The following is a 26,715-nucleotide window of genomic DNA, read 5'->3' as shown; positions in this document are numbered from 1 at the left end:
TAAAGAATCTAAGAGACACTAAATAAGATAAAGAATCTAAGAGACACTAAATAAGATAAAGAATCTAAGAGACACTAAATAAGATAAAGAATCTAAGAGACACTAAATAAGATAAAGAATCTAAGAGACACTAAATAAGATAAAGAATCTAAGAGACACTAAATAAGATAAAGAATCTAAGAGACACTAAATAAGATAAAGAATCTAAGTGACACTAAATAAGATAAAGAATATAAGAGACACTAAATAAGATAAAGAATTTAAGAGACATAAATAAAATGAAGTCATGAAGACAGAGCAAAAAGCAAAACATTCATTCATTCAAACAGACATTACTGAGCTTCTCTCTTAAAATATTCAAAACCCCATGTTACTAAAACCCCATGTTACCCAAACCCCATGTTACCCAAAACCCCATGTTACCCAAAACCCATGTTACCCAAACCCACATGTTATCCAAAACCCCATGTTACCCAGAACCCATGTTACCCATACCCACATGTTACCCAAACCCACATGTTACCCAAAACCCCATGTTATCCCCATGTTACCCAAACCCCATGTTACCCAAACCCTATGTTACCAAACCCTATGTTACCGAACCCCATGTTACCCAAACCACCATGTTACCCAAAACCCCATGTTACCCAAACCCCATGTTACCCAAACCCCATGTTACCCAAAACCCCATGTTACCCAAAACCCCATGTGACAAAAACCCCATGTTTCCGAACCCCATGTTACCCAAACCCCATGTTACCCAAACCCTATGTTACCCAAACCCAATGTTACCCAGAACCCATGTTATCCAAACCCACATGTTACCCAAACCCACATGTTACCCAAAACCCCATGTCACCTGAACCCCATTTTATCCCCATGTTACCCAAACCCCATGTTACCCAAAACCTATGTTACCAAACCCCATTTTCCGAACCCCATGTTACCCAAAACCCCATGTTACCGAACCCCATGTTACCCCAACCCCATGTTACCCAAACCCCATGTTACCTAAAACCCCATGACCCCATGTTACCCCAAACCCTATGTTACCAAAACCCCATGTTACCCCAAACCACAAGTTACCAAAACCCCATGTTACCCCAAACCCCATGTTACCAAAACCCCATGTTACCAAAACCCCATGTTACCCCAAACCACAAGTTACCAAAACCCCATGTTACCCCAAACCCCATGTTACCCCAAATCCCATGTTACCAAAACCCCATGTTACCCAAACCCCATGTTACCAAAACCCCATGTTACCAAAACCCCATGTTACCCAAACCCCATGTTACCCAAACCTCATGTTACCAAAACCCCATGTTACCCAAAACCCCATGTTACCCACAACCCCATGTTACCCAAACCCCATGTTACCAAAACCCCATGTTAAAAAAAACCCATGTTACCAAAACCCCATGTTACCCAAAACCCCATGTTACCCAAAACCCCATGTTACCCAAAACCCCATGTTACCCAAACCCCATGTTACCCAAAACCCCATGTTACCAAAACCCCATGTTACCCAAACCCCATGTTACCCCATGTTACCCAAACCCCATGTTACCCAAACCCCATGTTACCCCATGTTACCCAAACCCCATGTTACCCCATGTTACCCAAACCCCATGTTACCCAAACCCCATGTTACCCCATGTTACCCAGAACCCCATGTTTCAAACTAAATGAATAATTGTGGTTGCAATCACTCCTTTTAGATTTCTTCCAAGGTTCTAGAAAGAGAAACTAATTCTGAACTTGTTATTAAAATTAGAACCACTTCAGGTTTGTCACCACATTTTAAACACCAGTCCACTGCTGACCATCGATTTAAAACACACAACTGACCTAAGATCAGTATGTAGGGTCAGATTCATTCTACTCCTACTCCGTCCCCTGGGCCGCTCTCTCCTCTCCCGGTCCAGCTTCAGCTCTGGAGCTCAGAGAGACCATCTCCATGGCATTGACATAAAGATCCATGCTGCTCACCCTGTTCACTCTCTTCTGCCGCCTGGTGGGCTAGAGAGACACAGCACCAACAGTCAGACATTTACTCTCTAGTATCTCCATTCTCTCCCCCTCCTCTCCCTCTAGTTTAAATAACTTGTAACGTCTGAGTAAATGTCTTTACCTTGTAGTACAGGTAGGAGGTGGTGATTGTTGTCAGTAGGATCAGCAGCACTACAACGTGTCTGATGATGAAGGCTGGCAGAGGAGAGGCTGCAAACAGAAACACCTTTGATGAGGGGACTGATCATCTTCACATAGATCTGTGGGAAATCTGTCAATGACAAAGTTATAAGTCTAGTTCCTGTTCAGTTACCTGTGATGGTGAGGGAGAGGAGCTCACTCTCAGAGGAGAAGTTATGAGAGAAAACATAATTGTCATAAACACAGCTGTAGTTCCCTTGGTGGGAGTCATCTGCAGCAGGGAAGAGGAAGGCAGCAGAGTGATTGACAGCTGGCTGGGTCTGGGTTCTGTTGGAGCCGGTGAACGTGAGGAGGAAGGAGCCTCCTGGGTACTGTGGCTGAGTGGAGCAGGTGATGGTGAAGTTGTAGCCCCTGAACATCTCGGGCCCCTGGTGGCCCCTGAAGACCCCTCCCATTGGGTCAGTCAGGGAGATATCAGGCTGGACCAGGAGATCTGTAACAATAAAAGAGAACAAGACAAACCTCTTCAACTAGTTTCCTATAGATATGACAATAACATCAGCATGTAACAGTGCCAGACACCCTCCCTCACAGGGCAACATGAGTAGTGGGCCTACAGTCACTGAGACAACATATGTTGATATCAGGCTGAAGCAGGACATCTGGAACAAGATAACATGACATGTGACAGTGGTAGTGAGTAGAGACGTTCACTGAGATAACACTCACATACAAAAGCATTCTGGGATATTTAAGTTGTATTTGATTTCTACTTGACTGAGTGATCTATTTAGTAAAGCAGACTGACAAGTTAAACAGTCATCATGAGAGGTGCAGAGGAAGTTGTATGAATGAAGGAAATCAGTTGAATATAATTATAATATGTTGTTATTACCTGAGCAGATCACTGTGAGTCCAGGAAGGAGAACATAACTTCTAAAACACTCCCTCAGTGAAGACTCAGACCCAGAACATGTAACTCCAAACCCTCTAGTGGTGTTTCCAGGTAGTACTGAAACAGTGGAGCCACAACCCAGCTGTCTACACACTACTGTAGCTACACCCTCCTGGTCCTCGTCCTCAGTTCCCACAGTCCTCCACTCTCCCTGGTCGTACCACTCCACTCCACCAGCACAGCGACTGCCTCCTCCCACCAGCCTCACATCATCAGGCTCTGAGAAAAGAAAAGAGAGAGACAGTAATCTTACTGTTTTCTCACTAAAACACACCTATATTGTCTATCATATTCTTCACTCCAGGTGAGAAACAATGTTGACTGAGTGACAAACTGTTTCTTACCTGAGCAGGTGAGTCCAACAGCATTACCAGGTAGGCAGGTGTTGTTCTCTCTGTCTGAGGTGTCACAGTCCAGGAGAAGGGACTCATTGCCTTTACACTGGAACTCTTTATCCCAGGTCTGACCCTCACCTTCTCCATAGAGCCCCCCCTGTAGAGCTGCAGGAGCCCCACAGCCAACATCCCTACAGACGACCTCTGCATCCTGCCGGTCAAAGTCAGCTTCACACACTGAGGCCCAGGACTGATTGGACTTCACCTCCACTCTCCCAGAGCAGAGACCAGCTCCATCCACAAGCCGCACAGACTCTGGAGAAAAAGAGTTGGTTGAACATTCAATCAGTTTTGTTGATGACACTGTCAAGGACTAAACACAAATATGTTGGATAAAAGATTGTAGTTTGTTATGTTTGATACTGTAAGAGGTAGAAATGGGTTCTTAGTCACTCAGGATCGGGTTGGGAATAATGCAGGCAGGAGACAGGAATAAGTTCACTTCACTTTATAGAAAATAAACAGCTGGACATCCATCAGGCAGCTTCACTTCAGTACCATCTGAACTACAATGATCTGCCCATGAACATCTCCCATAAACCAATATGACAAACACAAATATAATGTTTAAATACATCTGACATCTCTCCCTCTATTTACATGAAATAAAAACACATAAAACATGATACATGGTAATATTGTATAATGTATAAATAAATCTCTCAATATGACCAGTCTCTTACCTGAACAGGTCACATGATGATAATATCCACCATCACAGACACCAGGTCCTCCTGTGATGACACACTGTCCAACAGTAGACTCATGTCCACTACACATACTATATATTGTGACTATTCCTCTTCCCGTTACAAACTGAGGTCCTATAGATTCAGCTACAACATCTCCACAGTTCAGCTCTCTACACAAAATTTTAACCTCTCTCATCATGCTCCAGCACCCAGAACATAGACCCAACCACTCTCCTTCATAGAAGACTTCCACTGTCCCAGAACAGGAAGTGGTCCCATTCAACAGTCTGACTGAGTATTCAGCTGTAAACAGCAGAGAGGAAAACACAGTGGTGAGGACAGATGATGACAGTGATTCTGTTATTCTAACAGCAGTGATGCTTTGTGGTTGACAAGTATTAGTAGTTCCATAAAACACTACTTGTTATTGGGTTTTAGAATGGTTTGTATGGACACATGAATTTCTCCATGTGGGATAATAAAGTTGACTACTATTGAACTGCTTTAATCACTGTAGATTTATACTCTACCTACCTGGTGGACTGACGCTTTGAGCCTGGAGATCTGAGGAGAAAGAGAGAGACAGAGGAGAAAGAGAGAGACAGAGGAGAAAGAGAGAGAAAGAGAGAAACAAAGGAGAAAGAGAGAGACAGAGGAGAAAGAGAGAGACAGAGGAGAAAGAGAGAGAAAGAGAGAAACAAAGGAGAAAGGGAGGAGTCAGAGGAAGAGAGAGACAGAGGTTAAATGAACATAACATGACCTTTCATGATGTGATGGGGAAGACAGGCTTATCGTTGGTATGGTGCAACAACACCCATGTGTACATACACTATATATACAAAAGCATGTGGACACACCTTCAAATTAGTGGATTCTATTTCAGCCACACACCTTCCTGACAGATGTATAAAATCAAGCACTCAGCCATGCAATCTCCATAGTCAAACATTGGCAGTAGAATGGCCTTAATGAAAAGATCAGTGACTTTCAACAATGCAACATCATAGGATGCCACTTTTCCAAGTCAGATGGTCAAAACTCCTCTTCTCCCCCCTCTTAGCTTCTCCACCCTCTCCTCTTCTCCATCCTCTCCTCTTCTCACTTACTCTTCTCCCCCTCTATTCTCCTCCCCCTGTCCCCCTCTTCTCCCCCTCTCCTCTCCTTCTCCTTTTCTCTACACTCAGCTCGCTTCTCCTCCCCCTTTCCTCTTCACCCCCTCCTTTCCTCCCCTCCCGCATCTCTTCTTACATTACCACTCTCCTCCAATCCCCCTCCTCTCTTCTCTTCTCACCCCTCTCTAATTCTCTATCTTCTCCTCCAATCCCCCTCCTCTCTTCTCTTCTCACCCCTCTCTAATTCTCTATCTTCTCCTCCAATCCCCCTCCTCTCCTCTCTTCACCCCTCTTTTCTCCCCCTTTCCTCTTCTCCCCCTCCCCTATTTTATAATCCCTCCTCTCCACTCTTCCCCCTCTCTTCTCCTAATCTCCCCCTTCCCTCTCCTCTTCTTTTCCTCTCCTCTGGTACAGAGTCAATGTGGAGGCTATATACAGGGGGTATTGGTACAGAGTCAATGTGGAGGCTATATACAGAGGTACTGGTACAGAGTCAATGTGGAGGCTATATACAGGGGGTACTGGTACAGAGTCAATGTGGAGGCTATATACAGGGGTACTGGTAAAGAGTCAATGTGGAGGTTATATACAGGGGTACTGGTACAGAGTCAATGTGGAGGCTATATACAGGGGTACTGGTACAGAGTCAATGTGGAGGCTATATACAGGGGTACTGGTACAGAGTCAATATGGAGGCTATATACAGGGGTACTGGTACAGAGTCAATGTGGAGGCTATATACAGGGGGTACTGGTACAGAGTCAATGTGGAGGCTATATACAGGGGGTACCGGTACAGAGTCAATGTGGAGGCTATATACAGGGGGTACTGGTACAGAGTCAATGTGGAGGCTATATACAGGGGTACTGGTACAGAGTCAATGTGGAGGCTATATACAGGGGGTACCGGTACAGAGTCAATGTGGAGGCTATATACAGAGGTACTGGTACAGAGTCAATGTGGAGGCTATATACAGGGGTACTGGTACAGAGTCAATGTGGAGGCTATATACAGGGGTACTGGTAAAGAGTCAATGTGGAGGTTATATACAGGGGTACTGGTACAGAGTCAATGTGGAGGCTATATACAGGGGATACTGGTACAGAGTCAATGTGGAGGCTATATACAGGGGGTACTGGTACAGAGTCAATGTGGAGGCTATATACAGGGGGTACCGGTACAGAGTCAATGTGGAGGCTATATACAGGGGGTACTGGTACAGAGTCAATGTAAATGACTTAAATGTAAATGTAAATATACAGGGGGTACTGGTACAGAGTCAATGTGGAGGCTATATACAGGGGGTACTGGTACGGAGGCAATGTGGAGGCTATATACAGGGGGTACTGGTACAGAGGCAATGTGGAGGCTATATACAGGGGGTACTGGTACAGAGTCAATATGGAGGCTATATACAGGGGTACTGGTACAGAGTCAATGTGGAGGCTTTATACAGGGGGTACTGGTACAGAGTCAATGTGGAGGTTATATACAGGGGGTACTGGTACAGAGTCAATGTAGAGGCTATATACAGGGGGTACCGGTACAGAGTCAATGTGGAGGCTATATACAGGGGTACTGAAACAGAGTCAATGTGGAGGCTATATACAGGGGGTACTGGTACAGAGTCAATGTGGAGGCTATATACAGGGGGTACTGGTACAGAGTCAATGTGGAGGCTATATACAGGGGTACCGATACAGAGTCAATGTGGAGGCTATATACAGGGGTACTGGTACAGAGTCAATGTGGAGGCTATATACAGGGGTACTGGTACAGAGTCAATGTGGAGGCTATATACAGGGGGTACCGGTACAGAGTCAATGTGGAGGCTATATACAGGGGGTACTGGTACAGAGTCAATGTGGAGGCTATATACAGGGGGTACTGGTACAGAGTCAATATGGAGGCTATATACAGGGGTACCGATACAGAGTCAATGTGGAGGCTATATACAGGGGTACTGGTACAGAGTCAATGTGGAGGCTACATACGGGGGGTACTGGTACAGAGTCAATGTGGAGGCTATATACAGGGGGTACTGGTACAGAGTCAATGTGGAGGCTATATACAGGGGTACCGAAACAGAGTCAATGTGGAGGCTATATACAGGGGTACTGGTACAGAGTCAATGTGGAGGCTATATACAGGGGGTACTGGGACAGTCAATGTGGAGGCTATATACAGGGGTACTGGTACAGAGTCAATGTGGAGGCTATATACAGGGGTACTGGTACAGAGTCAATGTGGAGGTTATATACAGGGGGTACTGGTACAGAGTCAATGTGGAGGCTATATACAGGGGGTACTGGTACAGAGTCAATGTGGAGGCTATATACAGGGGGTACCGGTACAGAGTCAATGTAGAGGCTATATACAGGGGGTACCGGTACAGAGTCAATGTGGAGGCTATATACAGGGGTACCGAAACAGAGTCAATGTGGAGGCTATATACAGGGGGTACTGGTACAGAGTCAATGTGGAGGCTATATACAGGGGGTACTGGTACAGAGTCAATGTGGAGGCTATATACAGGGGTACCGATACAGAGTCAATGTGGAGGCTATATACAGGGGTACTGGTACAGAGTCAATGTGGAGGCTAATATAATAATAATAATAATAATAATAATAATAATAATATAATAATAATATATATAATATATGCCATTTAGCAGACGCTTTTATCCAAAGCGACTTACAGTCATGTGTGCATACATTCTACGTATGGGTGGTCCCGGGGATCGAACCCACTACCCTGGCGTTACAAGCGCCATGCTCTACCAACAGAGCTACAGGGGTACTGGTACAGAGTCAATGTGGAGGCTATATACAGGGGGTACCGGTACAGAGTCAATGTGGAGGCTATATACAGGGGGTACTGGTACAGAGTCAATGTGGAGGCTATATACAGGGGGTACTGGTACAGAGTCAATATGGAGGCTATATACAGGTGTACCGATACAGAGTCAATGTGGAGGCTATATACAGGGGTACTGGTACAGAGTCAATGTGGAGGCTACATACAGGGGGTACTGGTACAGAGTCAATGTGGAGGCTATATACAGGGGGTACTGGTACAGAGTCAATGTGGAGGCTATATACAGGGGTACCGAAACAGAGTCAATGTGGAGGCTATATACAGGGGTACTGGTACAGAGTCAATGTGGAGGCTATATACAGGGGGTACTGGGACAGTCAATGTGGAGGCTATATACAGGGGTACTGGTACAGAGTCAATGTGGAGGCTATATACAGGGGTACTGGTACAGAGTCAATCTGGAGGTTATATACAGGGGGTACTGGTACAGAGTCAATGTGGAGGCTATATACAGGGGGTACTGGTACAGAGTCAATGTGGAGGCTTTATACAGGGGGTACCAGTACAGAGTCAATGTGGAGGCTATATACAAGGGGTACTGGTACAGAGTCAATGTGGAGGGTATATACAGGGGGTACTGGTACAGAGTCAATGTGGAGGCTATATACAAGGGGTACTGGTACAGAGTCAATGTGGAGGGTATATACAGGGGTACTGGTACAGAGTCAATGTGGATGCTATATACAGGGGGTACCAGTACAGAGTCAATGTGGAGGCTATATACAGGGGGTACTGGTACAGAGTCAATGTGGAGGTTATATACAGGGGGTACTGGTACAGAGTCAATGTGGAGGCTATATACAGGGGGTACCGGTACAGAGTCAATGTGGAGGCTATATACAGGGGGTACTGGTACAGAGTCAATGTGGAGGCTATATACAGGGGTACTGGTACAGAGTCAATGTGGAGGCTATATACAGGGGGTACTGGTACAGAGACAATGTGGAGGCTATATACAGGGGTACTGGTACAGAGTCAATGTGGAGGCTATATACAGAGGGTACTGGTACAGAGTCAATGTGGAGGCTATATACAGGGGGTACTGGTACAGAGTCAATGTGGAGGCTATATACAGGGGGTACCGGTACAGAGTCAGTGTGGAGGCTATATACAGGGGGTACTGGTACAGAGTCAATGTGGAGGCTATATACAGGAGGTACTGGTACAGAGTCAATGTGGAGGCTATATACAGGGGTACCGATACAGAGTCAATGTGGAGGCTATATACAGGGGTACTGGTACAGAGTCAATGTGGAGGCTACATACAGGGGGTACTGGTACAGAGTCAATGTGGAGGCTATATACAGGGGGTGCTGGTACAGAGTCAATGTGGAGGCTATATACAGGGGTACCGAAACAGAGTCAATGTGGAGGCTATATACAGGGGTACTGGTACAGAGTCAATGTGGAGGCTATATACAGGGGGTACTGGCACAGTCAATGTGGAGGCTATATACAGGGGTACTGGTACAGAGTCAATGTGGAGGCTATATACAGGGGGTACTGGTACAGAGTCAGTGTGGAGGCTATATACAAAGGTACTGGTACAGAGTCAGTGTGGAGGTTATATACAGGGGGTACTGGTACAGAGTCAATGTGGAGGCTATATACAGGGGTACTGGTACAGAGTCAATGTGGAGGCTATATACAGGGGTACTGGTACAGAGTCAATGTGGAGGCTATATACAGGGGTACTGGTACAGAGTCAATGTGGAGGCTATATACAGGGGGTACTGGTACAGAGTCAATGTGGAGGCTATATACAGGGGGTACCAGTACAGAGTCAATGTGGAGGCTATATACAAGGGGTACTGGTACAGAGTCAATGTGGAGGGTATATACAGGGGTACTGGTACAGAGTCAATGTGGATGCTATATACAGGGGTACCAGTACAGAGTCAATGTGGAGGCTATATACAGGGGTACTGGTACAGAGTCAATGTGGAGGTTATATACAGGGGTACTGGTACAGAGTCAATGTGGAGGCTATATACAGGGGTACCGGTACAGAGTCAATGTGGAGGCTATATACAGGGGTACTGGTACAGAGTCAATGTGGAGGCTATATACAGGGGTACTGGTACAGAGTCAATGTGGAGGCTATATACAGGGGGTACTGGTACAGAGACAATGTGGAGGCTATATACAGGGGTACTGGTACAGAGTCAATGTGGAGGCTATATACAGAGGGTACTGGTACAGAGTCAATGTGGAGGCTATATACAGGGGGTACTGGTACAGAGTCAATGTGGAGGCTATATACAGGGGGTACCGGTACAGAGTCAGTGTGGAGGCTATATACAGGGGGTACTGGTACAGAGTCAATGTGGAGGCTATATACAGGAGGTACTGGTACAGAGTCAATGTGGAGGCTATATACAGTGGTACCGATACAGAGTCAATGTGGAGGCTATATACAGGGGTACTGGTACAGAGTCAATGTGGAGGCTACATACAGGGGGTACTGGTACAGAGTCAATGTGGAGGCTATATACAGGGGGTGCTGGTACAGAGTCAATGTGGAGGCTATATACAGGGGTGCTGGTACAGAGTCAATGTGGAGGCTATATACAGGGGTACTGGTACAGAGTCAATGTGGAGGCTATATACAGGGGGTACTGGCACAGTCAATGTGGAGGCTATATACAGGGGTACTGGTACAGAGTCAATGTGGAGGCTATATACAGGGGTACTGGTACAGAGTCAATGTGGAGGTTATATACAGGGGGTACTGGTACAGAGTCAATGTGGAGGCTATATACAGGGGGTACTGGTACAGAGTCAATGTGGAGGCTTTATACAGGGGGTACTGGTACACAGTCAATGTGGAGGCTATATACAGGGGTACTGGTACAGAGTCAACGTAGAGGCTATATTCAGGGGTACTGGTACAGAGTCAGTGTGGAGGCTATATACAGGGGTACTGGTACAGAGTCAACGTAGAGGCTATATTCAGGGGTACTGGTACAGAGTCAATGTGGAGGCTATATACAGGGGTACTGGTACAGAGTCAATGTGGAGGCTATATACAGGGGGTACTGGTACAGAGTCAATGTGGAGGCTATATACAGGGGGTACCAGTACAGAGTCAATGTGGAGGCTATATACAAGGGGTACTGGTACAGAGTCAATGTGGAGGGTATATACAGGGGTACTGGTACAGAGTCAATGTGGATGCTATATACAGGGGGTACCAGTACAGAGTCAATGTGGAGGCTATATACAGGGGGTACTGGTACAGAGTCAATGTGGAGGCTATATACAGGGGTTACCGGTACAAAGTCAATGTGGAGGCTATATACAGGGGTTACTGGTACAGAGTCAATGTGGAGGCTATATACAGGGGGTACTGCCTTTGATACTGTGAACCATCAGATCCTCCTCTCCACCCTCTCCGAGTTGGGCATCTCCGGCGCGGCCCACGCTTGGATTGCGTCCTACCTGACAGGTCGCTCCTACCAGGTGGCGTGGCGAGAATCTGTCTCCTCACCACGCGCTCTCACCACTGGTGTCCCCCAGGGCTCTGTTCTAGGCCCTCTCCTATTCTCGCTATACACCAAGTCACTTGGCTCTGTCATAACATCACATGGTCTCTCCTATCATTGCTATGCAGACGACACACAATTAATCTTCTCCTTTCCCCCTTCTGATGACCAGGTGGCGAATCGCATCTCTGCATGTCTGGCAGACATATCAGTGTGGATGACGGATCACCACCTCAAGCTGAACCTTGGCAAGACGGAGCTGCTCTTCCTCCCGGGGAAGGACTGCCCGTTCCATGATCTCGCCATCACGGTTGACAACTCCATTGTGTCCTCCTCCCAGAGCGCTAAGAACCTTGGCGTGATCCTGGACAACACCCTGTCGTTCTCAACTAACATCAAGGCGGTGGCCCGTTCCTGTAGGTTCATGCTCTACAACATCCGCAGAGTACGACCCTGCCTCACACAGGAAGCGGCGCAGGTCCTAATCCAGGCACTTGTCATCTCCCGTCTGGATTACTGCAACTCGCTGTTGGCTGGGCTCCCTGCCTGTGCCATTAAACCCCTACAACTCATCCAGAACGCCGCAGCCCGTCTGGTGTTCAACCTTCCCAAGTTCTCTCACGTCACCCCGCTCCTCCGCTCTCTCCACTGGCTTCCAGTTGAAGCTCGAATCCGCTACAAGACCATGGTGCTTGTCTACGGAGCTGTGAGGGGAACGGCACCTCAGTACCTCCAGGCTCTGATCAGGCCCTACACCCAAACAAGGGCACTGCGTTCATCCACCTCTGGCCTGCTCGCCTCCCTACCACTGAGGAAGTACAGTTCCCGCTCAGCCCAGTCAAAACTGTTCGCTGCTCTGGCCCCCCAATGGTGGAACAAACTCCCTCACGACGGCAGGACAGCGGAGTCAATCACCACCTTCCGGAGACACCTGAAACCCCACCTCTTTAAGGAATACCTAGGATAGGATAAGTAATCCTTCTCACCCCCCCTTTAAGATTCAGATGCACTATTGTAAAGTGACTGTTCCACTGGATGTCATAAGGTGAATGCACCAATTTGTAAGTCGCTCTGGATAAGAGCGTCTGCTAAATGACTTAAATGTAAATGTAAAATGGATACTGCTACAGAGTCAATGTGGGGGCTATATACAGGGGTATCGGTATACTAGACTGGTGGGGGTCGGGGAGAGAGTAGAGTTCTGAACTAGACTGGTGGGGGTCAGGGAGAGAGTTGAGTTATGTACTAGACTGGTGGGGGTCAGGTAGAGAGTTGAGTTATGAACTAGACTGGTGGGGGTCAGAGAGAGAGTTGAGTTATGTACTAGACTGGTGGGGGTCAGGGAGAGAGTTGAGTTATGTACTAGACTGGTGGGGGTCAGGGAGAGTGTTGAGTTATGTACTAGACTGGTGGGGGTCAGGGAGAGTTTTGAGTTATGCACGAGACTGTTGGGTTCAGGGAGAGAGTTGAGTTATGTACTAGACTGGTGGGGGCCAGGGAGAGAGTTGAATTATGTACTAGACTGGTGGGGGTCAGGGAGAGAGTTGAGTTATGTACTAGACTGGTGGGGGTCAGGGAGAGAGTTGAGTTTTGTACCAGACTAGTGGTTGTCGGAGCGAGGGTTGAGTTGTGTTCTAGAGAGCTGGGGGTCAAGGAGAGAGATGAGTAGTGCACTAGACTTTTTATTTTTTATTTTTTATTTCACCTTTATTTAACCAGGTAGGCTAGTTGAGAACAAGTTCTCATTTGCAACTGCGACCTGGCCAAGATAAAGCATAGCAGTGTGAACAGACAACACAGAGTTACACATGGAGTAAACAATTAACAAGTCAATAACACAGAGAAAAAAAGGGGAGTCTATATACAATGTGTGCAAAAGGCATGAGGAGGTAGTCGAATAATTACAATATTGCAGATTAACACTGGAGTGATAAATGATCATGTACAGGTAGAGATATTGGTGTGCAAAAGAGCAGAAAAGTAAATAAATAAAAACTGTGGGGATGAGGTAGGTGAAAATGGGTGTGCTATTTACCAATAGATTATGTACAGCTGCAGCGATCGGTTAGCTGCTCAGCTAGCTGATGTTTGAAGTTGGTGAGGGAGATAAAAGTCTCCAACTTCAGCGATTTTTGCAATTCGTTCCAGTCACAGGCAGCAGAGTACTGGAACGAAAGGCGGCCGAATGAGGTGTTGGCTTTAGGGATGATCAATGAGATACACCTGCTGGAGCGCGTGCTACGGATGGGTGTTGCTATCGTGACCAGTGAGCTGAGATAAGTCGGAGCTTTGCCTAGCATGGCCTTGTAGATGACCTGAAGCCAGTGGGTCTGGCGACGAATATGTAGCGAGGGCCAGCCGACTAGAGCATACAAGTCGCAGTGGTGGGTAGTATAAGGTGCTTTAATGACAAAATGGATGGCACTGTGATAAACTGCATCCAGTTTGCTGAGTAGAGTGTTGGAAGCAATTTTGTAGATGACGTCGCCGAAGTCGAGGATCGGTAGGATAGTCAGTTTTACTAGGGTAAGCTTGGCAGCGTGAGTGAAGGAGGCTTTGTTGCGGAATAGAAAGCCGATTCTTGATTTGATTTTCGATTGGAGATGTTTGATATGGGTCTGGAAGGAGAGTTTGCAGTCTAGCCAGACACCTAGGTACTTATAGGTGTCCACATATTCAAGGTCGGAGCCATCCAGTGTGGTGATGCTAGTCGGGCATGCGGGTGCAGGCAGCGATCGGTTGAAAAGCATGCATTTGGTTTTACTAGCGTTTAAGAGCAGTTGGAGGCCACGGAAGGAGTGTTGTATGGCATTGAAGCTCGATTGGAGGTTAGATAGCACAGTGTCCAATGACGGGCCGAAAGTGTATACAATGGTGTCGTCTGCGTAGAGGTGGATCAGGGAATCGCCCGCAGCAAGAGCAACATCATTGATATATACAGAGAAAAGGGTCGGCCCGAGAATTGAACCCTGTGGCACCCCCATAGAGACCGCCAGAGGACCGGACAACATGCCCTCCGATTTGACACACTGAACTCTGTCTGCAAAGTAATTGGTGAACCAGGCAAGGCAGTCATCCGAAAAACCGAGGCTACTGAGTCTGCCGATAAGAATATGGTGATTGACAGAGTCGAAAGCCTTGGCAAGGTCGATGAAGACTTGTTGGGGTCGGGAGGATAATTCAGTGATGTACTAGACAGGTTTGTTTCAGGGAGAGAGTTGAGTTCTGTACTAGACAGGTGGGGGTACTCGACAGGCAGACAGGTAGAAAACACATGTTGACTCCCCCTGTAGAGAAACATCAACGCCATCCTCCTCTTTCATGCATCTTACATGTCTATGACTCTGTCATACAGGACACCAATGCTATGGGTGACAATATAATAAACCACACAGTATCTAGAACTACACAATTATTAAATATTTACTGACTAGAAATATAATAAACCACACAGTATCTAGAACTACACAATTATTAAATATTTACTGACTAGAAATATAATAAACCACACAGTATCTAGAATTACACAATTATTAAATATTTACTGACTAGAAATATAATAAACCACACAGTATCTAGAACTACACAATTATTAAATATTTACTGACTAGAAATATAATAAACCACACAGTATCTAGAACTACACAATTATTAAATATTTACTGACTAGAAATATAATAAACCACACAGTATCTAGAACTACACAATTATTAAATATTTACTGACTAGAAATATAATAAACCACACAGTATCTAGAACTACACAATTATTAAATATTTACTGACTAGAAATATAATAAACCACACAGTATCTAGAACTACACAATTATTAAATATTTACTGACTAGAAATATAATAAACCACACAGTATCTAGAACTACACAATTATTAAATATTTACTGACTAGAAATATAATAAACCACACAGTATCTAGAACTACACAATTATTAAATATTTACTGACTAGAAATATAATAAACCACACAGTATCTAGAACTACACAATTATTAAATATTTACTGACTAGAAATATAATAAACCACACAGTATCTAGAACTACACAATTATTAAATATTTACTGACTAGAAATATAATAAACCACACAGTATCTAGAACTACACAATTATTAAATATTTACTGACTAGAAATATAATAAACCACACAGTATCTAGAACTACACAATTATTAAATATTTACTGACTAGAAATATAATAAACCACACAGTATCTAGAACTACACAATTATTAAATATTTACTGACTAGAAATATAATAAACCACACAGTATCTAGAACTACACAATTATTAAATATTTACTGACTAGAAATATAATAAACCACACAGTATCTAGAACTACACAATTATTAAATATTTACTGACTAGAAATATAATAAACCACACAGTATCTAGAACTACACAATTATTAAATATTTACTGACTAGAAATATAATAAACCACACAGTATCTAGAACTATACAATTATTAAATATTTACTGACTAGAAATATAATAAACCACACAGTATCTAGAACTACACAATTATTAAATATTTACTGACTAGAAATATAATAAACCACACAGTATCTAGAACTATACAATTATTAAATATTTACTGACTAGGAAATACAATAAACATACACATTATCTAGAACTACTGTCACAACCTGACCAGCTGTGACAACTATAAAATGTCAAAGTGAACTTAAAAGCTGTTTGGCCCAAAACAGACAGGACACGGTGGCAGACGATCTGAAACAAATGGACAATGTAGAGACAATGTGAGCATGGCCTTGCTATTGAGAGAGGTCATCATAGGCAGAGAGAAGACAGGCTATGTGCCCACTACTTACAAAATGAGGTGGAAACTGAGCTGCACCTCCTAACCTCCTGCCAAATGTACGTTGATATAAGAGACATACAGTGTTAAATCATGTCAGCAGAATGTGTGACCTGTTGTGATGAGAACAGGGTAACCAGTGGAGAAGAAACACCACAGTAAATAAAACCTAGGACGAGATTTATCACTTTAGGTCATTTCCCTTGACATTTTTACTTCTACTAGTTGTACACACAGCTCACACTCTCCTACACACCAGCTGACTGAGAGGGCCCTAGAGGAGCCGGCTGGCTGAGAGGGCCCTAGTGGAGCCTGGTGGCTGAGAGGGCCCTAGTGGAGCCAGGTGGCTGAGAGGGCCCTAGTGGAGCCTGGTGGCTGAGAGGGCCCTAGTGGAGCCAGGTGGCTGAGAGGGCCCTAGTGGAGCCAGCTGGCTGAGAGGAGCTTAGTGGAGCCAGGTGGCTGAGAGGGCCCTAGTGGAGCCTGGTGGCTGTGAGGGCCCTAGTGGAGCCTGGTGGCTGAGAGGGCCCTAATGGAGCCAGGTGGCTGAGAGGAGCTTAGTGGAGCCAGGTGGCTGAGAGGAGCTTAGTGGAGCCAGGTGGCTGAGAGGAGCTTAGTGGAGCCAGGTGGCTGAGAGGGCCCTAATGGAGCCAGGTGGCTGAGAGGAGCTTAGTGGAGCCAGGTGGCTGAGAGGAGCTTGGTGGAGCCAGGTGGCTGAGAGGAGCTTAGTGGAGCCAGGTGGCTGAGAGGAGCTTAGTGGAGCCAGGTGGCGGAGAGGAGCTTAGTGGAGCCAGGTGGCTGAGAGGGCCCTAGTGGAGCCAGGTGGCTGAGAGGAGCTTAGTGGAGCCAGGTGGCTGAGAGGAGCTTAGTGGAGCCAGGTGGCTGAGAGGGCCCTAGTAGAGCCAGGTGGCTGAGAGGGCCCTAGTGGAGCCAGGTGCCTGAGAGGAGCTTAGTGGAGCCAGGTGGCTGAGAGGAGCTTAGTGGAGCCAGGTGGCTGAGAGGGCCCTAGTGGAGCCAGGTGCCTGAGAGGGCCCTAGTGGAGCCAGGTGGCTGAGAGGAGCTTAGTGGAGCCAGGTGGCTGAGAGGGCCCTAGTGGAGCCTGGTGGCTGAGAGGGCCCTAGTGGAGCCAGGTGGCTGAGAGGGTCCTGGTGGAGCCAGGTGGCTGAGAGGAGCTTAGTGGAGCCAGGTGGCTGAGAGGAGCTTAGTGGAGCCAGGTGGCTGAGAGGGCCCTAGTGGAGCCAGGTGGCTGAGAGGGCCCTAGTGGAGCCAGGTGCCTGAGAGGGCCCTAGTCGAGGCAGGTGGCTGAGAGGGCCATAGTGGAGCCAGGTGCCTGAGAGGGCCCTAGTGGAGCCAGGTGCCTGAGAGGAGCTTAGTGGAGCCAGGTGGCTGAGAGGGCCCTAGTGGAGCCAACAAGCTGAAAGGGCCCTAGTGGAACCGGCTGACTGAGAGGGCCCCAGTGGAGCCGGCTGACTGAGAGGGCCCCAGTGGAGCAGGCTGGCTGAGAGGGCCTTAGTGGAGCCGGCTGACTGAGAGGGCCCCAGTGGAGCCGGCTGACTGAGAGGGCCCCAGTGGAGCAGGCTGGCTGAGAGGGCCTTAGTGGAGCCGGCTGACTGAGAGGGCCCCAGTGGAGCCGGCTGACTGAGAGGGCCCCAGTGGAGCAGGCTGGCTGAGAGGGCCTTAGTGGAGCCGGCTGTCTGAGAGGGCCTTAGTGGAGCCGGCTGGCTGAGAGGGCCCTAGTGGAGCCGGCTGACTGAGAGGGCCCCAGTGGAGCAGGCTGGCTGAGAGGGCCTTAGTGGAGCCGGCTGTCTGAGAGGGCCATTGTGGAGCAGGCTGGTTTAGAGGGCCCCAGTGGAGCAGGCTGGCTGGCTGAGAGGGCCTTAGTGGAGCCGGCTGTCTGAGAGGGCCATTGTGGAGCAGGCTGGCTGAGAGGGCCTTAGTGGAGCCGGCTGTCTGAGAGGGCCATTGTGGAGCCGGCTGACTGAGGGCCCCAGGGAGCCTGGCTGAGTGTAGCCGGCTGACTGAGAGGGCCCTAGTGGAGCCGGCTGACTGAGAGGAGCCCCTGGCTGAGTGGAGCAGGCTGGCTAGAGGGCCTTAGTGGAGCCGGCTGACTGAGAGGGCCCCAGTGGAGCAGGCTGGCTGACTGAGAGGGCCCTAGTTTAGCCGGCTGACTGAGAGGGCCATAGTGGAGCCCTTCCCTTACTCTTTCTCTCTTCTCTACAAATCTCTCTCCCCCTCTCTTCCCTCCCCCTCTCTACATAATATATACTCTCATTCATTTACATAGAGAAAGATACAATCAATCATTGACACACTGAATATACAACAGTCAGATGCAGGACACCATCACAACTTAACTGACATTAGTGCCTGTCCCCAGATGGACAGTTAGACTACAGTAAAGTACATTTACAGGTGATCACATCATTGTCCTGCTTTGAGACACATTTTTACTGTCTGCGTCCAGTTGCATGTTATTTTACTAACCCTGCAAATTATAATATATCTTACAATATCAAATCATATCTCAGTAACTGTCACAAGTGTATATCACTATAACAGCATCCTCCTCCTCAGTCTGTCAGTGAGTAAGAACTATCTCTCTCTCCTATCTCTCTCTACTATCTCTCTCTCTCTCCCTCCTCCCCCCTGTCTCCTCCTCAATCTGTCAGTGAGTAAGAACTATCTGTCTCTCCTATCTCTCTCTCTCCCTCCTCCCCTGTCTCCTCCTCAGTCTGTCAGTGAGTAAGAACTATCTCTCTCTCCTATCTCTCTCTCTCTCCCTCCTCCCCTGTCTCCTCCTCAGGCTGTCAGTGAGTAAGAACTATCTCTCTCTCCTATCTCTCTCTCTCTCTCCCTCCTCCCCTGTCTCCTCCTCAGGCTGTCAGTGAGTAAGATCTCTCTCTCCTATCTCTCTCTCCTATATCTCTCTCTCCCTTCTCCCCTGTCTCCTCCTCAGTCTGTCAGTGAGTAAGAACTATCTCTCTCTCCTATCTCTCTCTCCTATATCTCTCTCTCCCTTCTCCCCTGTCTCCTCCTCAGTCTGTCAGTGAGTAAGAACTATCTCTCTCTCTCTCCCTCCTCCCCTGTCTCCTCCTCAGTCTGTCAGTGAGTAAGAACTATCTCTCTCTCCTATCTCTCTCTCTCCCTCCTCCCCTGTCTCCTCCTCAGTCTGTCAGTGAGTAAGAACTATCTCTCTCTCCTATCTCTCTCTCTCTCCCTCCTCCCCTGTCTCCTCCTCAGGCGGTCAGTGAGTAAGAACGATCTCTCTCCCCCAGCCTTGTGGTTGATAAAAAAAAAAATTGAGCACACTGCCATGCAATCTCCATAGACAAACATTGACAGTATAATGGCCTTCCTGAAGAACTCAGTGACAATCAACACGTCACCATCATAGTATGCTACCTTTCCAACAAGTCTGTTGGTCTAATTTCCACCCTGCTTTAGCTGCCCCGGTCAACTGTAAGTGCTGTTATTGTGACGTGGAAACGTCTAGGAGCAGCAGTGGCTTAGCCTCGAAGTGGTAGCTCACACAAGCTCACAGAACGGGACCGCGAGTGCTGAAGTTCGTCGCGTGTAAAAATCATCTGTCCTCGGTTGCAACACTCACTTCCAAATTCCAAACTTCCTCTGGAAGAAACTTCAGCACAAGAACTGTTCGTCTGGAGCTTCATGAAATGGGTTTCTACAGCAGAGCAGCAGCACACAAGCCTAAGATCACCATGTGCAATGCCAAGCGTCTGCTGGAGTGGAAACACTTTCTCTGGAGTGTTGAATCACGTTTCACCATCTGGCAGTCCGTACCACAAACCTGGGTTTGGCAGATGCCAGGAGAACACTACCTGCCCCAAAGCATAGTGCCAACTGTAAAGTTTGGTGGAGGAGGAATAATGGTCTGGGGTTGTTTTTAATGGATCGGGTTAGGCCCCTTAGTTTCATTGAAGGGAAATCTAATCGCTACAGCATACAATGACATTCTAGACTATTCTGTGCTTCCAATTTTGTTGCAACAGTTTGGGGAAGGCCCTTTCCTGTTTCAGCATGACAATGCCCCTGTACACAAAGCGAGGTCCATACAGAAATAGTTTGTTGAGATCGATGTGGAAGAACTTTACTGGCCTTCACAGAGCCCTGACCTAAACCCCATTGAATACCTTTAGGGATGAATTGAAACGTTGACTGAGCCAGGCCTAATCGCCCAACCTCACTAAAGCTGTTGTGGCTGAATGGAAGCAAGTCCCCGCAGCAATGTTCCATCTTCTAGTGGAAAGCCTTCGCAGAAGAGTGGAGGCTGTTATAGCAGCAAAGGGGGGGACCAACTCCATATTAATGCCCATGATTTTGGAATGAGATGTTAGATGAGCAGGTGTCCACATACTTTTGGTCATGTAGTGTACATTCCCCTTCCATGCAAATGTGTAACTCTCTTTGCAGATGAGATTAAATCTAATTAAATATATATATATATATATAATTTTTTTCATGATTAATTTCAGAGGTCAGGGGTCAAGCTGAGCCGGACCAAGAGTGGAAAAGGTTGCTGGTTATGATGACATCACTGGTGAGAAGTCAGTAAAGACAAGATATTCAGTTGGCTGCATGTTAGTCTGTCAGCCCTATCTCTGTTGACATCTCACTTTCTCTCCACGCCTTCTCTCTCTCTCTCTCTGTTCCTCTCTCTCTCTTCCTGACAGATAGCATCAGACCTGTTGCCTTGGTAACAGACCTCTATCATCTACACCCCCCTTCTCCTACTCTAACATCAGAACAATATAATATATAATATGTCAAGTATTAGTAGTTCCATAAAACACTACTTGTTATTGGGTTTTAGAATGGTTTGTATGGACACATGACTTTCTTCATGTGGTATAATAAATTTGACTAATATTGAACTATTATAATCACTGTAGATTTATACTCTACCTACCTGGTGGACTGACGCTTTGAGCCTGGAGATCTGAGGAGAAAGAGAGAGACAGAGGAGGAATAGAGAGGCAGAGGTTAAATCAACATAACATGACCTTTCATGATATGATGGGGATGACAGTGGTATGGTGCAACAACACCCATGTGTAAACACATTCCCCATCTCTCCCCACCCCTCCTCTCTCACCTATCTTGCTCTATGCGCTCCTTTCCCATCGCCCCTCCCTTTCTCTCTCCCCTCCCTTTCTCTCTCCTCCTCCTCAAATCTCTCTCCCCACCCCTCCTCTCTTCTCATCTCTCTCTCTCTCTCTCTCTCTCTCTCTCTCTCTCTCTCTCTCTCTCTCTCTCTCTCTCTCTCTCTCTCTCTCTCTCTCTCTCTCTCTCTCTCTCTCTCATCTCTCTCTCTCTCTCTCTCTCTCTCTCTCTCTCTCTCTCTCTCTCTCTCTCTCTCTCTCTCTCTCTCTCTCTCTCTCATTCTCTCTCTCTTCGTGACGTATAGTGTTGGACCTGTTGATCTTGACTTAGCTAATAGACCTCTAGCATCTACACCCCTCCCTTCTCCTACTCTAACATAACACCAATATAATATATAATACATAATATATACTCTCATTTATTTACATAGAGACAGATACAATCAATCATTGACACACTGAATATACAACAGTCAGATGCAGGACACCATCACAACTTAACTGACATTAGTGCCTGTCCCCAGATGGACAGTTAGACTACAGTAAAGTACATTTACAGGTGATCACATCATTGTCCTGCTTTGAGACACATTTTTACTGTCTGCTACCAGTTGCATGTTATTTTACTAACCCTGCAAATTATAATATATCTTACAATATCAAATCATATCTCAGTAACTGTCACAAGTGTATATCAGTGTAGCAAAATCCTACCTGTGCTCCACAACAGGGTCATCAGTACCACTGCAGGTATCATATCTGTCTCTAACTGGGGCTCCACAGTCTGCTGTCATAAAGAGTGGACTGAAGAGTGGAAAATACTGCTAGGCTTTATGACTTCTCTCTCATTACGTCCTAACTTCAATGATGTGAGATTAACTTCTTAGCAACTTATCTTGGATCAGTGGTTGAACACTACAGCAAACTGATATGTTAAAAAAACTCCACAGGAAACTGTTGACAGAGCAGCAACGTTACACATAGTGTCCTATAATATCACCTCTAACTTTCTACTGCTTGAGTTCAACTCTTATAGAATATTGGCTTAATGTTTCAGCACCTAAATATAAACAGTACCAGCACCCAAAATGGGTTCTGATGAGGTCTCATGTTAGAGCAGGCGAAGGGGGGATGTGGTGTAGAAGCTAGAGGTCTGTTACCCAGGTCAACTCAACAGGCCTGATGCTGTATGTCAGGGTCAGGCTGGGCCAAGAGAGGAACAGGTTACTGGTTATGATGACATCACTGGTGAGAAGACAGTGGTAAAAATATGAAGAGGAGAGGAGAGGAGATGAGAGGAGATGAGAAGGAGAGGAGAGAAAGAAGAGGGGAGATGAGAGGGGAAGAAGAGGAGAGAGAGAAGAGGGGAGAAGGGGGAAGATGAGAGGGGGAGATGAGAGGGGAGAAGAGGAGAGGGGAGATTAGCGGGGGAAGATGAGAGGGGGAGAAAAGTGGAGAGAGAGAAGTGGAGAGGGGAGAGAAGAAGAGTATGGGAGATGGGGGGGGGGTCCTGCTTGTCTTTTACTGCTGGCTCAAAACAACACATGACCTGCAAACAGGATATGATTCATGTGTGAGTACTAAAAGCACATGAATATAGTATATTATAGTATATTTATTATATATGTGGGTCTGATAAGTAAACACTCTTAATTTATCACTCAGAAGAACATTTGCACTATGTAACCAAACACATGTGAAACCTCATGATATGAGTGATAAGAAGTGTTTAAAAAGGTGAGTTCAGAACCCTGTAGACTACTGCACTACTTCTGAAGAAGACCAGAGTCCTTTCAGAATGAAGACTGCTATAGTTCTGATGGTGTTGCTGTTCTGTCTGTCTGGGGCCTGGACTCAGGGAGAGAATGGAGGGGTGACATCTCAGAAGAGCATTTCACAGTAAAGTCTACACCTGTTGTACCACAGAAAAGGTATAATGTTTTAATTCTTCATCGTTGGTTCTCATTTCACAGTAATGTCTACACCTGTTGTACCACAGAAAAGGTATAATGTTTTAATTCTTCATCGTTGGTTCTCATTTCACAGTAATGTCTACACCTGTTGTACCACAGAAAAGGTATAATGTTTTAATTCTTCATCGTTGGTTCTCATTTCACAGTAATGTCTACACCTGTTGTACCACAGAAAAGGTATAATGTTTTAATTCTTCCTCGTTGGTTCTCATTTCACAGTAATGTCTACACCTGTTGTACCACAGAAAAGGTATAATGTTTTAATTCTTCCTCGTTGGTTCTCATTTCACAGTAATGTCTACACCTGTTGTACCACAGAAAAGGTATAATGTTTTAATTCTTCCTCGTTGGTTCTCATTTCACAGTAATGTCACCTGTTGTACACCTTCATCGTTGTTCTCATTTCACAGTAATGTCACACCTGAAAGAAAAGGTATAATGTTTTAATTCTTCATCGTTGGTTCTCATTTCACAGTAATGTCTACACCTGTTGTACCACAGAAAAGGTGTTTTAATTCTTCCTCGTTGGTTCTCATTTCACAGTAATGTCTACACCTGTTGTACCACAGAAAAGGTATAATGTTTTAATTCTTCATCGTTGGTTCTCATTTCACAGTAATGTCTACACCTGTTGTACCACAGAAAAGGTATAATGTTTTAATTCTTCATCGTTGGTTCTCATTTCACAGTAATGTCTACACCTGTTGTACCACAGAAAAGGTATAATGTTTTAATTCTTCATCGTTGGTTCTCATTTCACAGTAATGTCTACACCTGTTGTACCACAGAAAAGGTATAATGTTTTATAATTTCACAGTTTCTACACCTGTCTTCTTCATCGTTGGTTCTCATTTCACAGTAATGTCTACACCTGTTGTACCACAGAAAAGGTATAATATTTTAATTCTTCATCGTTGGTTCTCATTTCACTACACCTGTTGTAATTTCACAGTAATGTCTACACCTGTTGTACCACAGAAAAGGTTAATATTTTAATTCTCATTTGAAGTGTACCACAGAAAAGGTATAATGTTTTAATTCTTCATCGTTGGTTCTCATTTCACAGTAATGTCTACACCTGTTGTATTCAACACATTATATTCATGTTTATGTATTTAAGACACTGCATCTCAGTGCAAGAGGTGTCACTGAAGTACCTGGTTTGAATCCAGGCTGCATCATATCCTGTGATGGGGGTCCCATAGAGTGGTGCACAATGGGTCCAGCGTTGTCCGGGTTTGGCTGGGATTGGAAATAACTATTTGTTCCTAAATGACTGCGTGGGAGGATTTTCCAGTCTTCTGGTGATTCTCAGTCACCTCTACTGTTCTCTTTGAAGTAGATAATCAATGAGTTTAAATACTAGACATGTGTTAGCAGAATGAAGGCTGAGCCCATGTGACTGTACAGAGCTGGATCAACATCGAGTCAACTATTAGACATGTAAAGAACAGAACATAAACAGAATCTGTGTAGATGAGGCAAGGTAGACTAACAAGATGTGACTGGTCTGAACCTTATCTGATCTGGTGAAGGCTACTGGACAGACACATGGGTTAATCACACAGACAACATCGGTCTGAACTGGTGAAGGCTATTGGACAGACACATGGGTTAATCACACAGACAACATCGGTCTGAACTGGTGAAGGCTATTGGACAGACACATGGGTTAATCACACAGACAACATCGGTCTGAACTGGTGAAGGCTATTGGACAGACACATGGGTTAATCACACAGACAACATCGGTCTGAACTGGTGAAGGCTATTGGACAGACACATGGGTTAATCACACAGACAACATCGGTCTGAACTGGTGAAGGCTATTGGACAGACACATGGGTTAATCACACAGACAACATCGGTCTGAACTGGTGAAGGCTATTGGACAGACACATGGGTTAATCACACAGACAACATCGGTCTGAACTGGTGAAGGCTATTGGACAGACACATGGGTTAATCACACAGACAACATCGGTCTGAACTGGTGAAGGCTATTGGACAGACACATGGGTTAATCACACAGACAACATCGGTCTGAACTGGTGAAGGCTATTGGACAGACACATGGGTTAATCACACAGACAACATCGGTCTGAACTGGTGAAGGCTATTGGACAGACACATGGGTTAATCACACAGACAACATCGGTCTGATCTGGTGAAGGCTATTGGACAGACACATGGGTTAATCACACAGACAACATCGGTCTGAACTGGTGAAGGCTATTGGACAGACACATGGGTTAATCACACAGACAACATCGGTCTGATCTGGTGAAGGCTATTGGACAGACACATGGGTTAATCACACAGACAACATCGGTCTGATCTGGTGAAGACCTGTGGACAGGAACATTAGATAATCAGTGATAGGCCCCAGTAGGAGTGTTCATGTCACCACCAATAGAATCTATGCCCCAATGTCTGAGCCAATAAGAGAATGGAAACTAAGCAAGACAACTAGATTCATAAAGTGGAGTGATGATGTTATGTAAGGATCAGACTGTATAGGCTATATTACATGTATTGAGTGTATTATTGGGGCAGCAGGGTAGCCTAGTGGTTAGAATGTTATGTAAGGGTCAGACTGTATAGGCTATATTACATGTATTATTGGGGCAGCAGCCTAGTGGTTAGAATGTTATGTAAGGATCAGACTGTATAGGCTATATTACATGTATTATTGGGGCAGCAGGGTAGCCTAGTGGTTAGAATGTTATGTAAGGATCAGACTGTATAGGCTATATTACATGTATTTAGTGTAGTATTGGGGCAGCAGCCTAGTGGTTAGAATGTTATGTAAGGATCAGACTGTATAGGCTATATTACATGTATTTAATGTATTATTGGGGCAGTAGCCTAGTGGTTAGAATGTTATGTAAGGATCAGACTGTATAGGCTATATTACATGTATTATTGGGGCAGCAGGGTAGTGGTTAGAATGTTATGTAAGGATCAGACTGTATAGGCTATATTACATGTATTATTGGGGCAGCAGGGTAGTGGTTAGAATGTTATGTAAGGATCAGACTGTATAGGCTATATTACATGTATTTAGTGTATTATTGGGGCAGCAGGGTAGCCTAGTGGTTAGAATGTTATGTAAGGATCA

The 26,715-nt window shown here is 45.7% G+C and overlaps 1 protein-coding gene across 1 annotated transcript; it reads right to left on the bottom strand.

The window, feature by feature from the left end:
* Window positions 1-1,753: 1,753 nt before the first annotated feature.
* LOC124021712 (CD5 antigen-like) lies at window positions 1,754-22,475 on the bottom strand. The gene is made up of 9 exons (XM_046336827.1): window positions 22,336-22,475; window positions 21,429-21,458; window positions 4,731-4,760; window positions 4,188-4,499; window positions 3,454-3,759; window positions 3,050-3,328; window positions 2,327-2,647; window positions 2,135-2,223; window positions 1,754-2,022 (listed from the first exon to the last, which is right to left on the bottom strand). Exons 1-9 carry the CDS (start codon window positions 22,376-22,378, stop codon window positions 1,888-1,890), a joined length of 1,545 nt encoding a protein of 514 aa, XP_046192783.1. The 5' UTR covers window positions 22,379-22,475; the 3' UTR covers window positions 1,754-1,887.
* Between the last annotated feature and the right edge of the window lie 4,240 nt (window positions 22,476-26,715).

The sequence above is a fragment of the Oncorhynchus gorbuscha genome, unplaced genomic scaffold (genome assembly GCF_021184085.1).
Source record: "Oncorhynchus gorbuscha isolate QuinsamMale2020 ecotype Even-year unplaced genomic scaffold, OgorEven_v1.0 Un_scaffold_1177, whole genome shotgun sequence".
In the NCBI taxonomy this organism is placed as follows: Eukaryota; Metazoa; Chordata; class Actinopteri; order Salmoniformes; family Salmonidae; genus Oncorhynchus; species Oncorhynchus gorbuscha.
The sequence above is the reverse complement of the archived record's forward strand: the minus strand, read 5'-3'. Positions and strand labels throughout refer to the sequence as shown.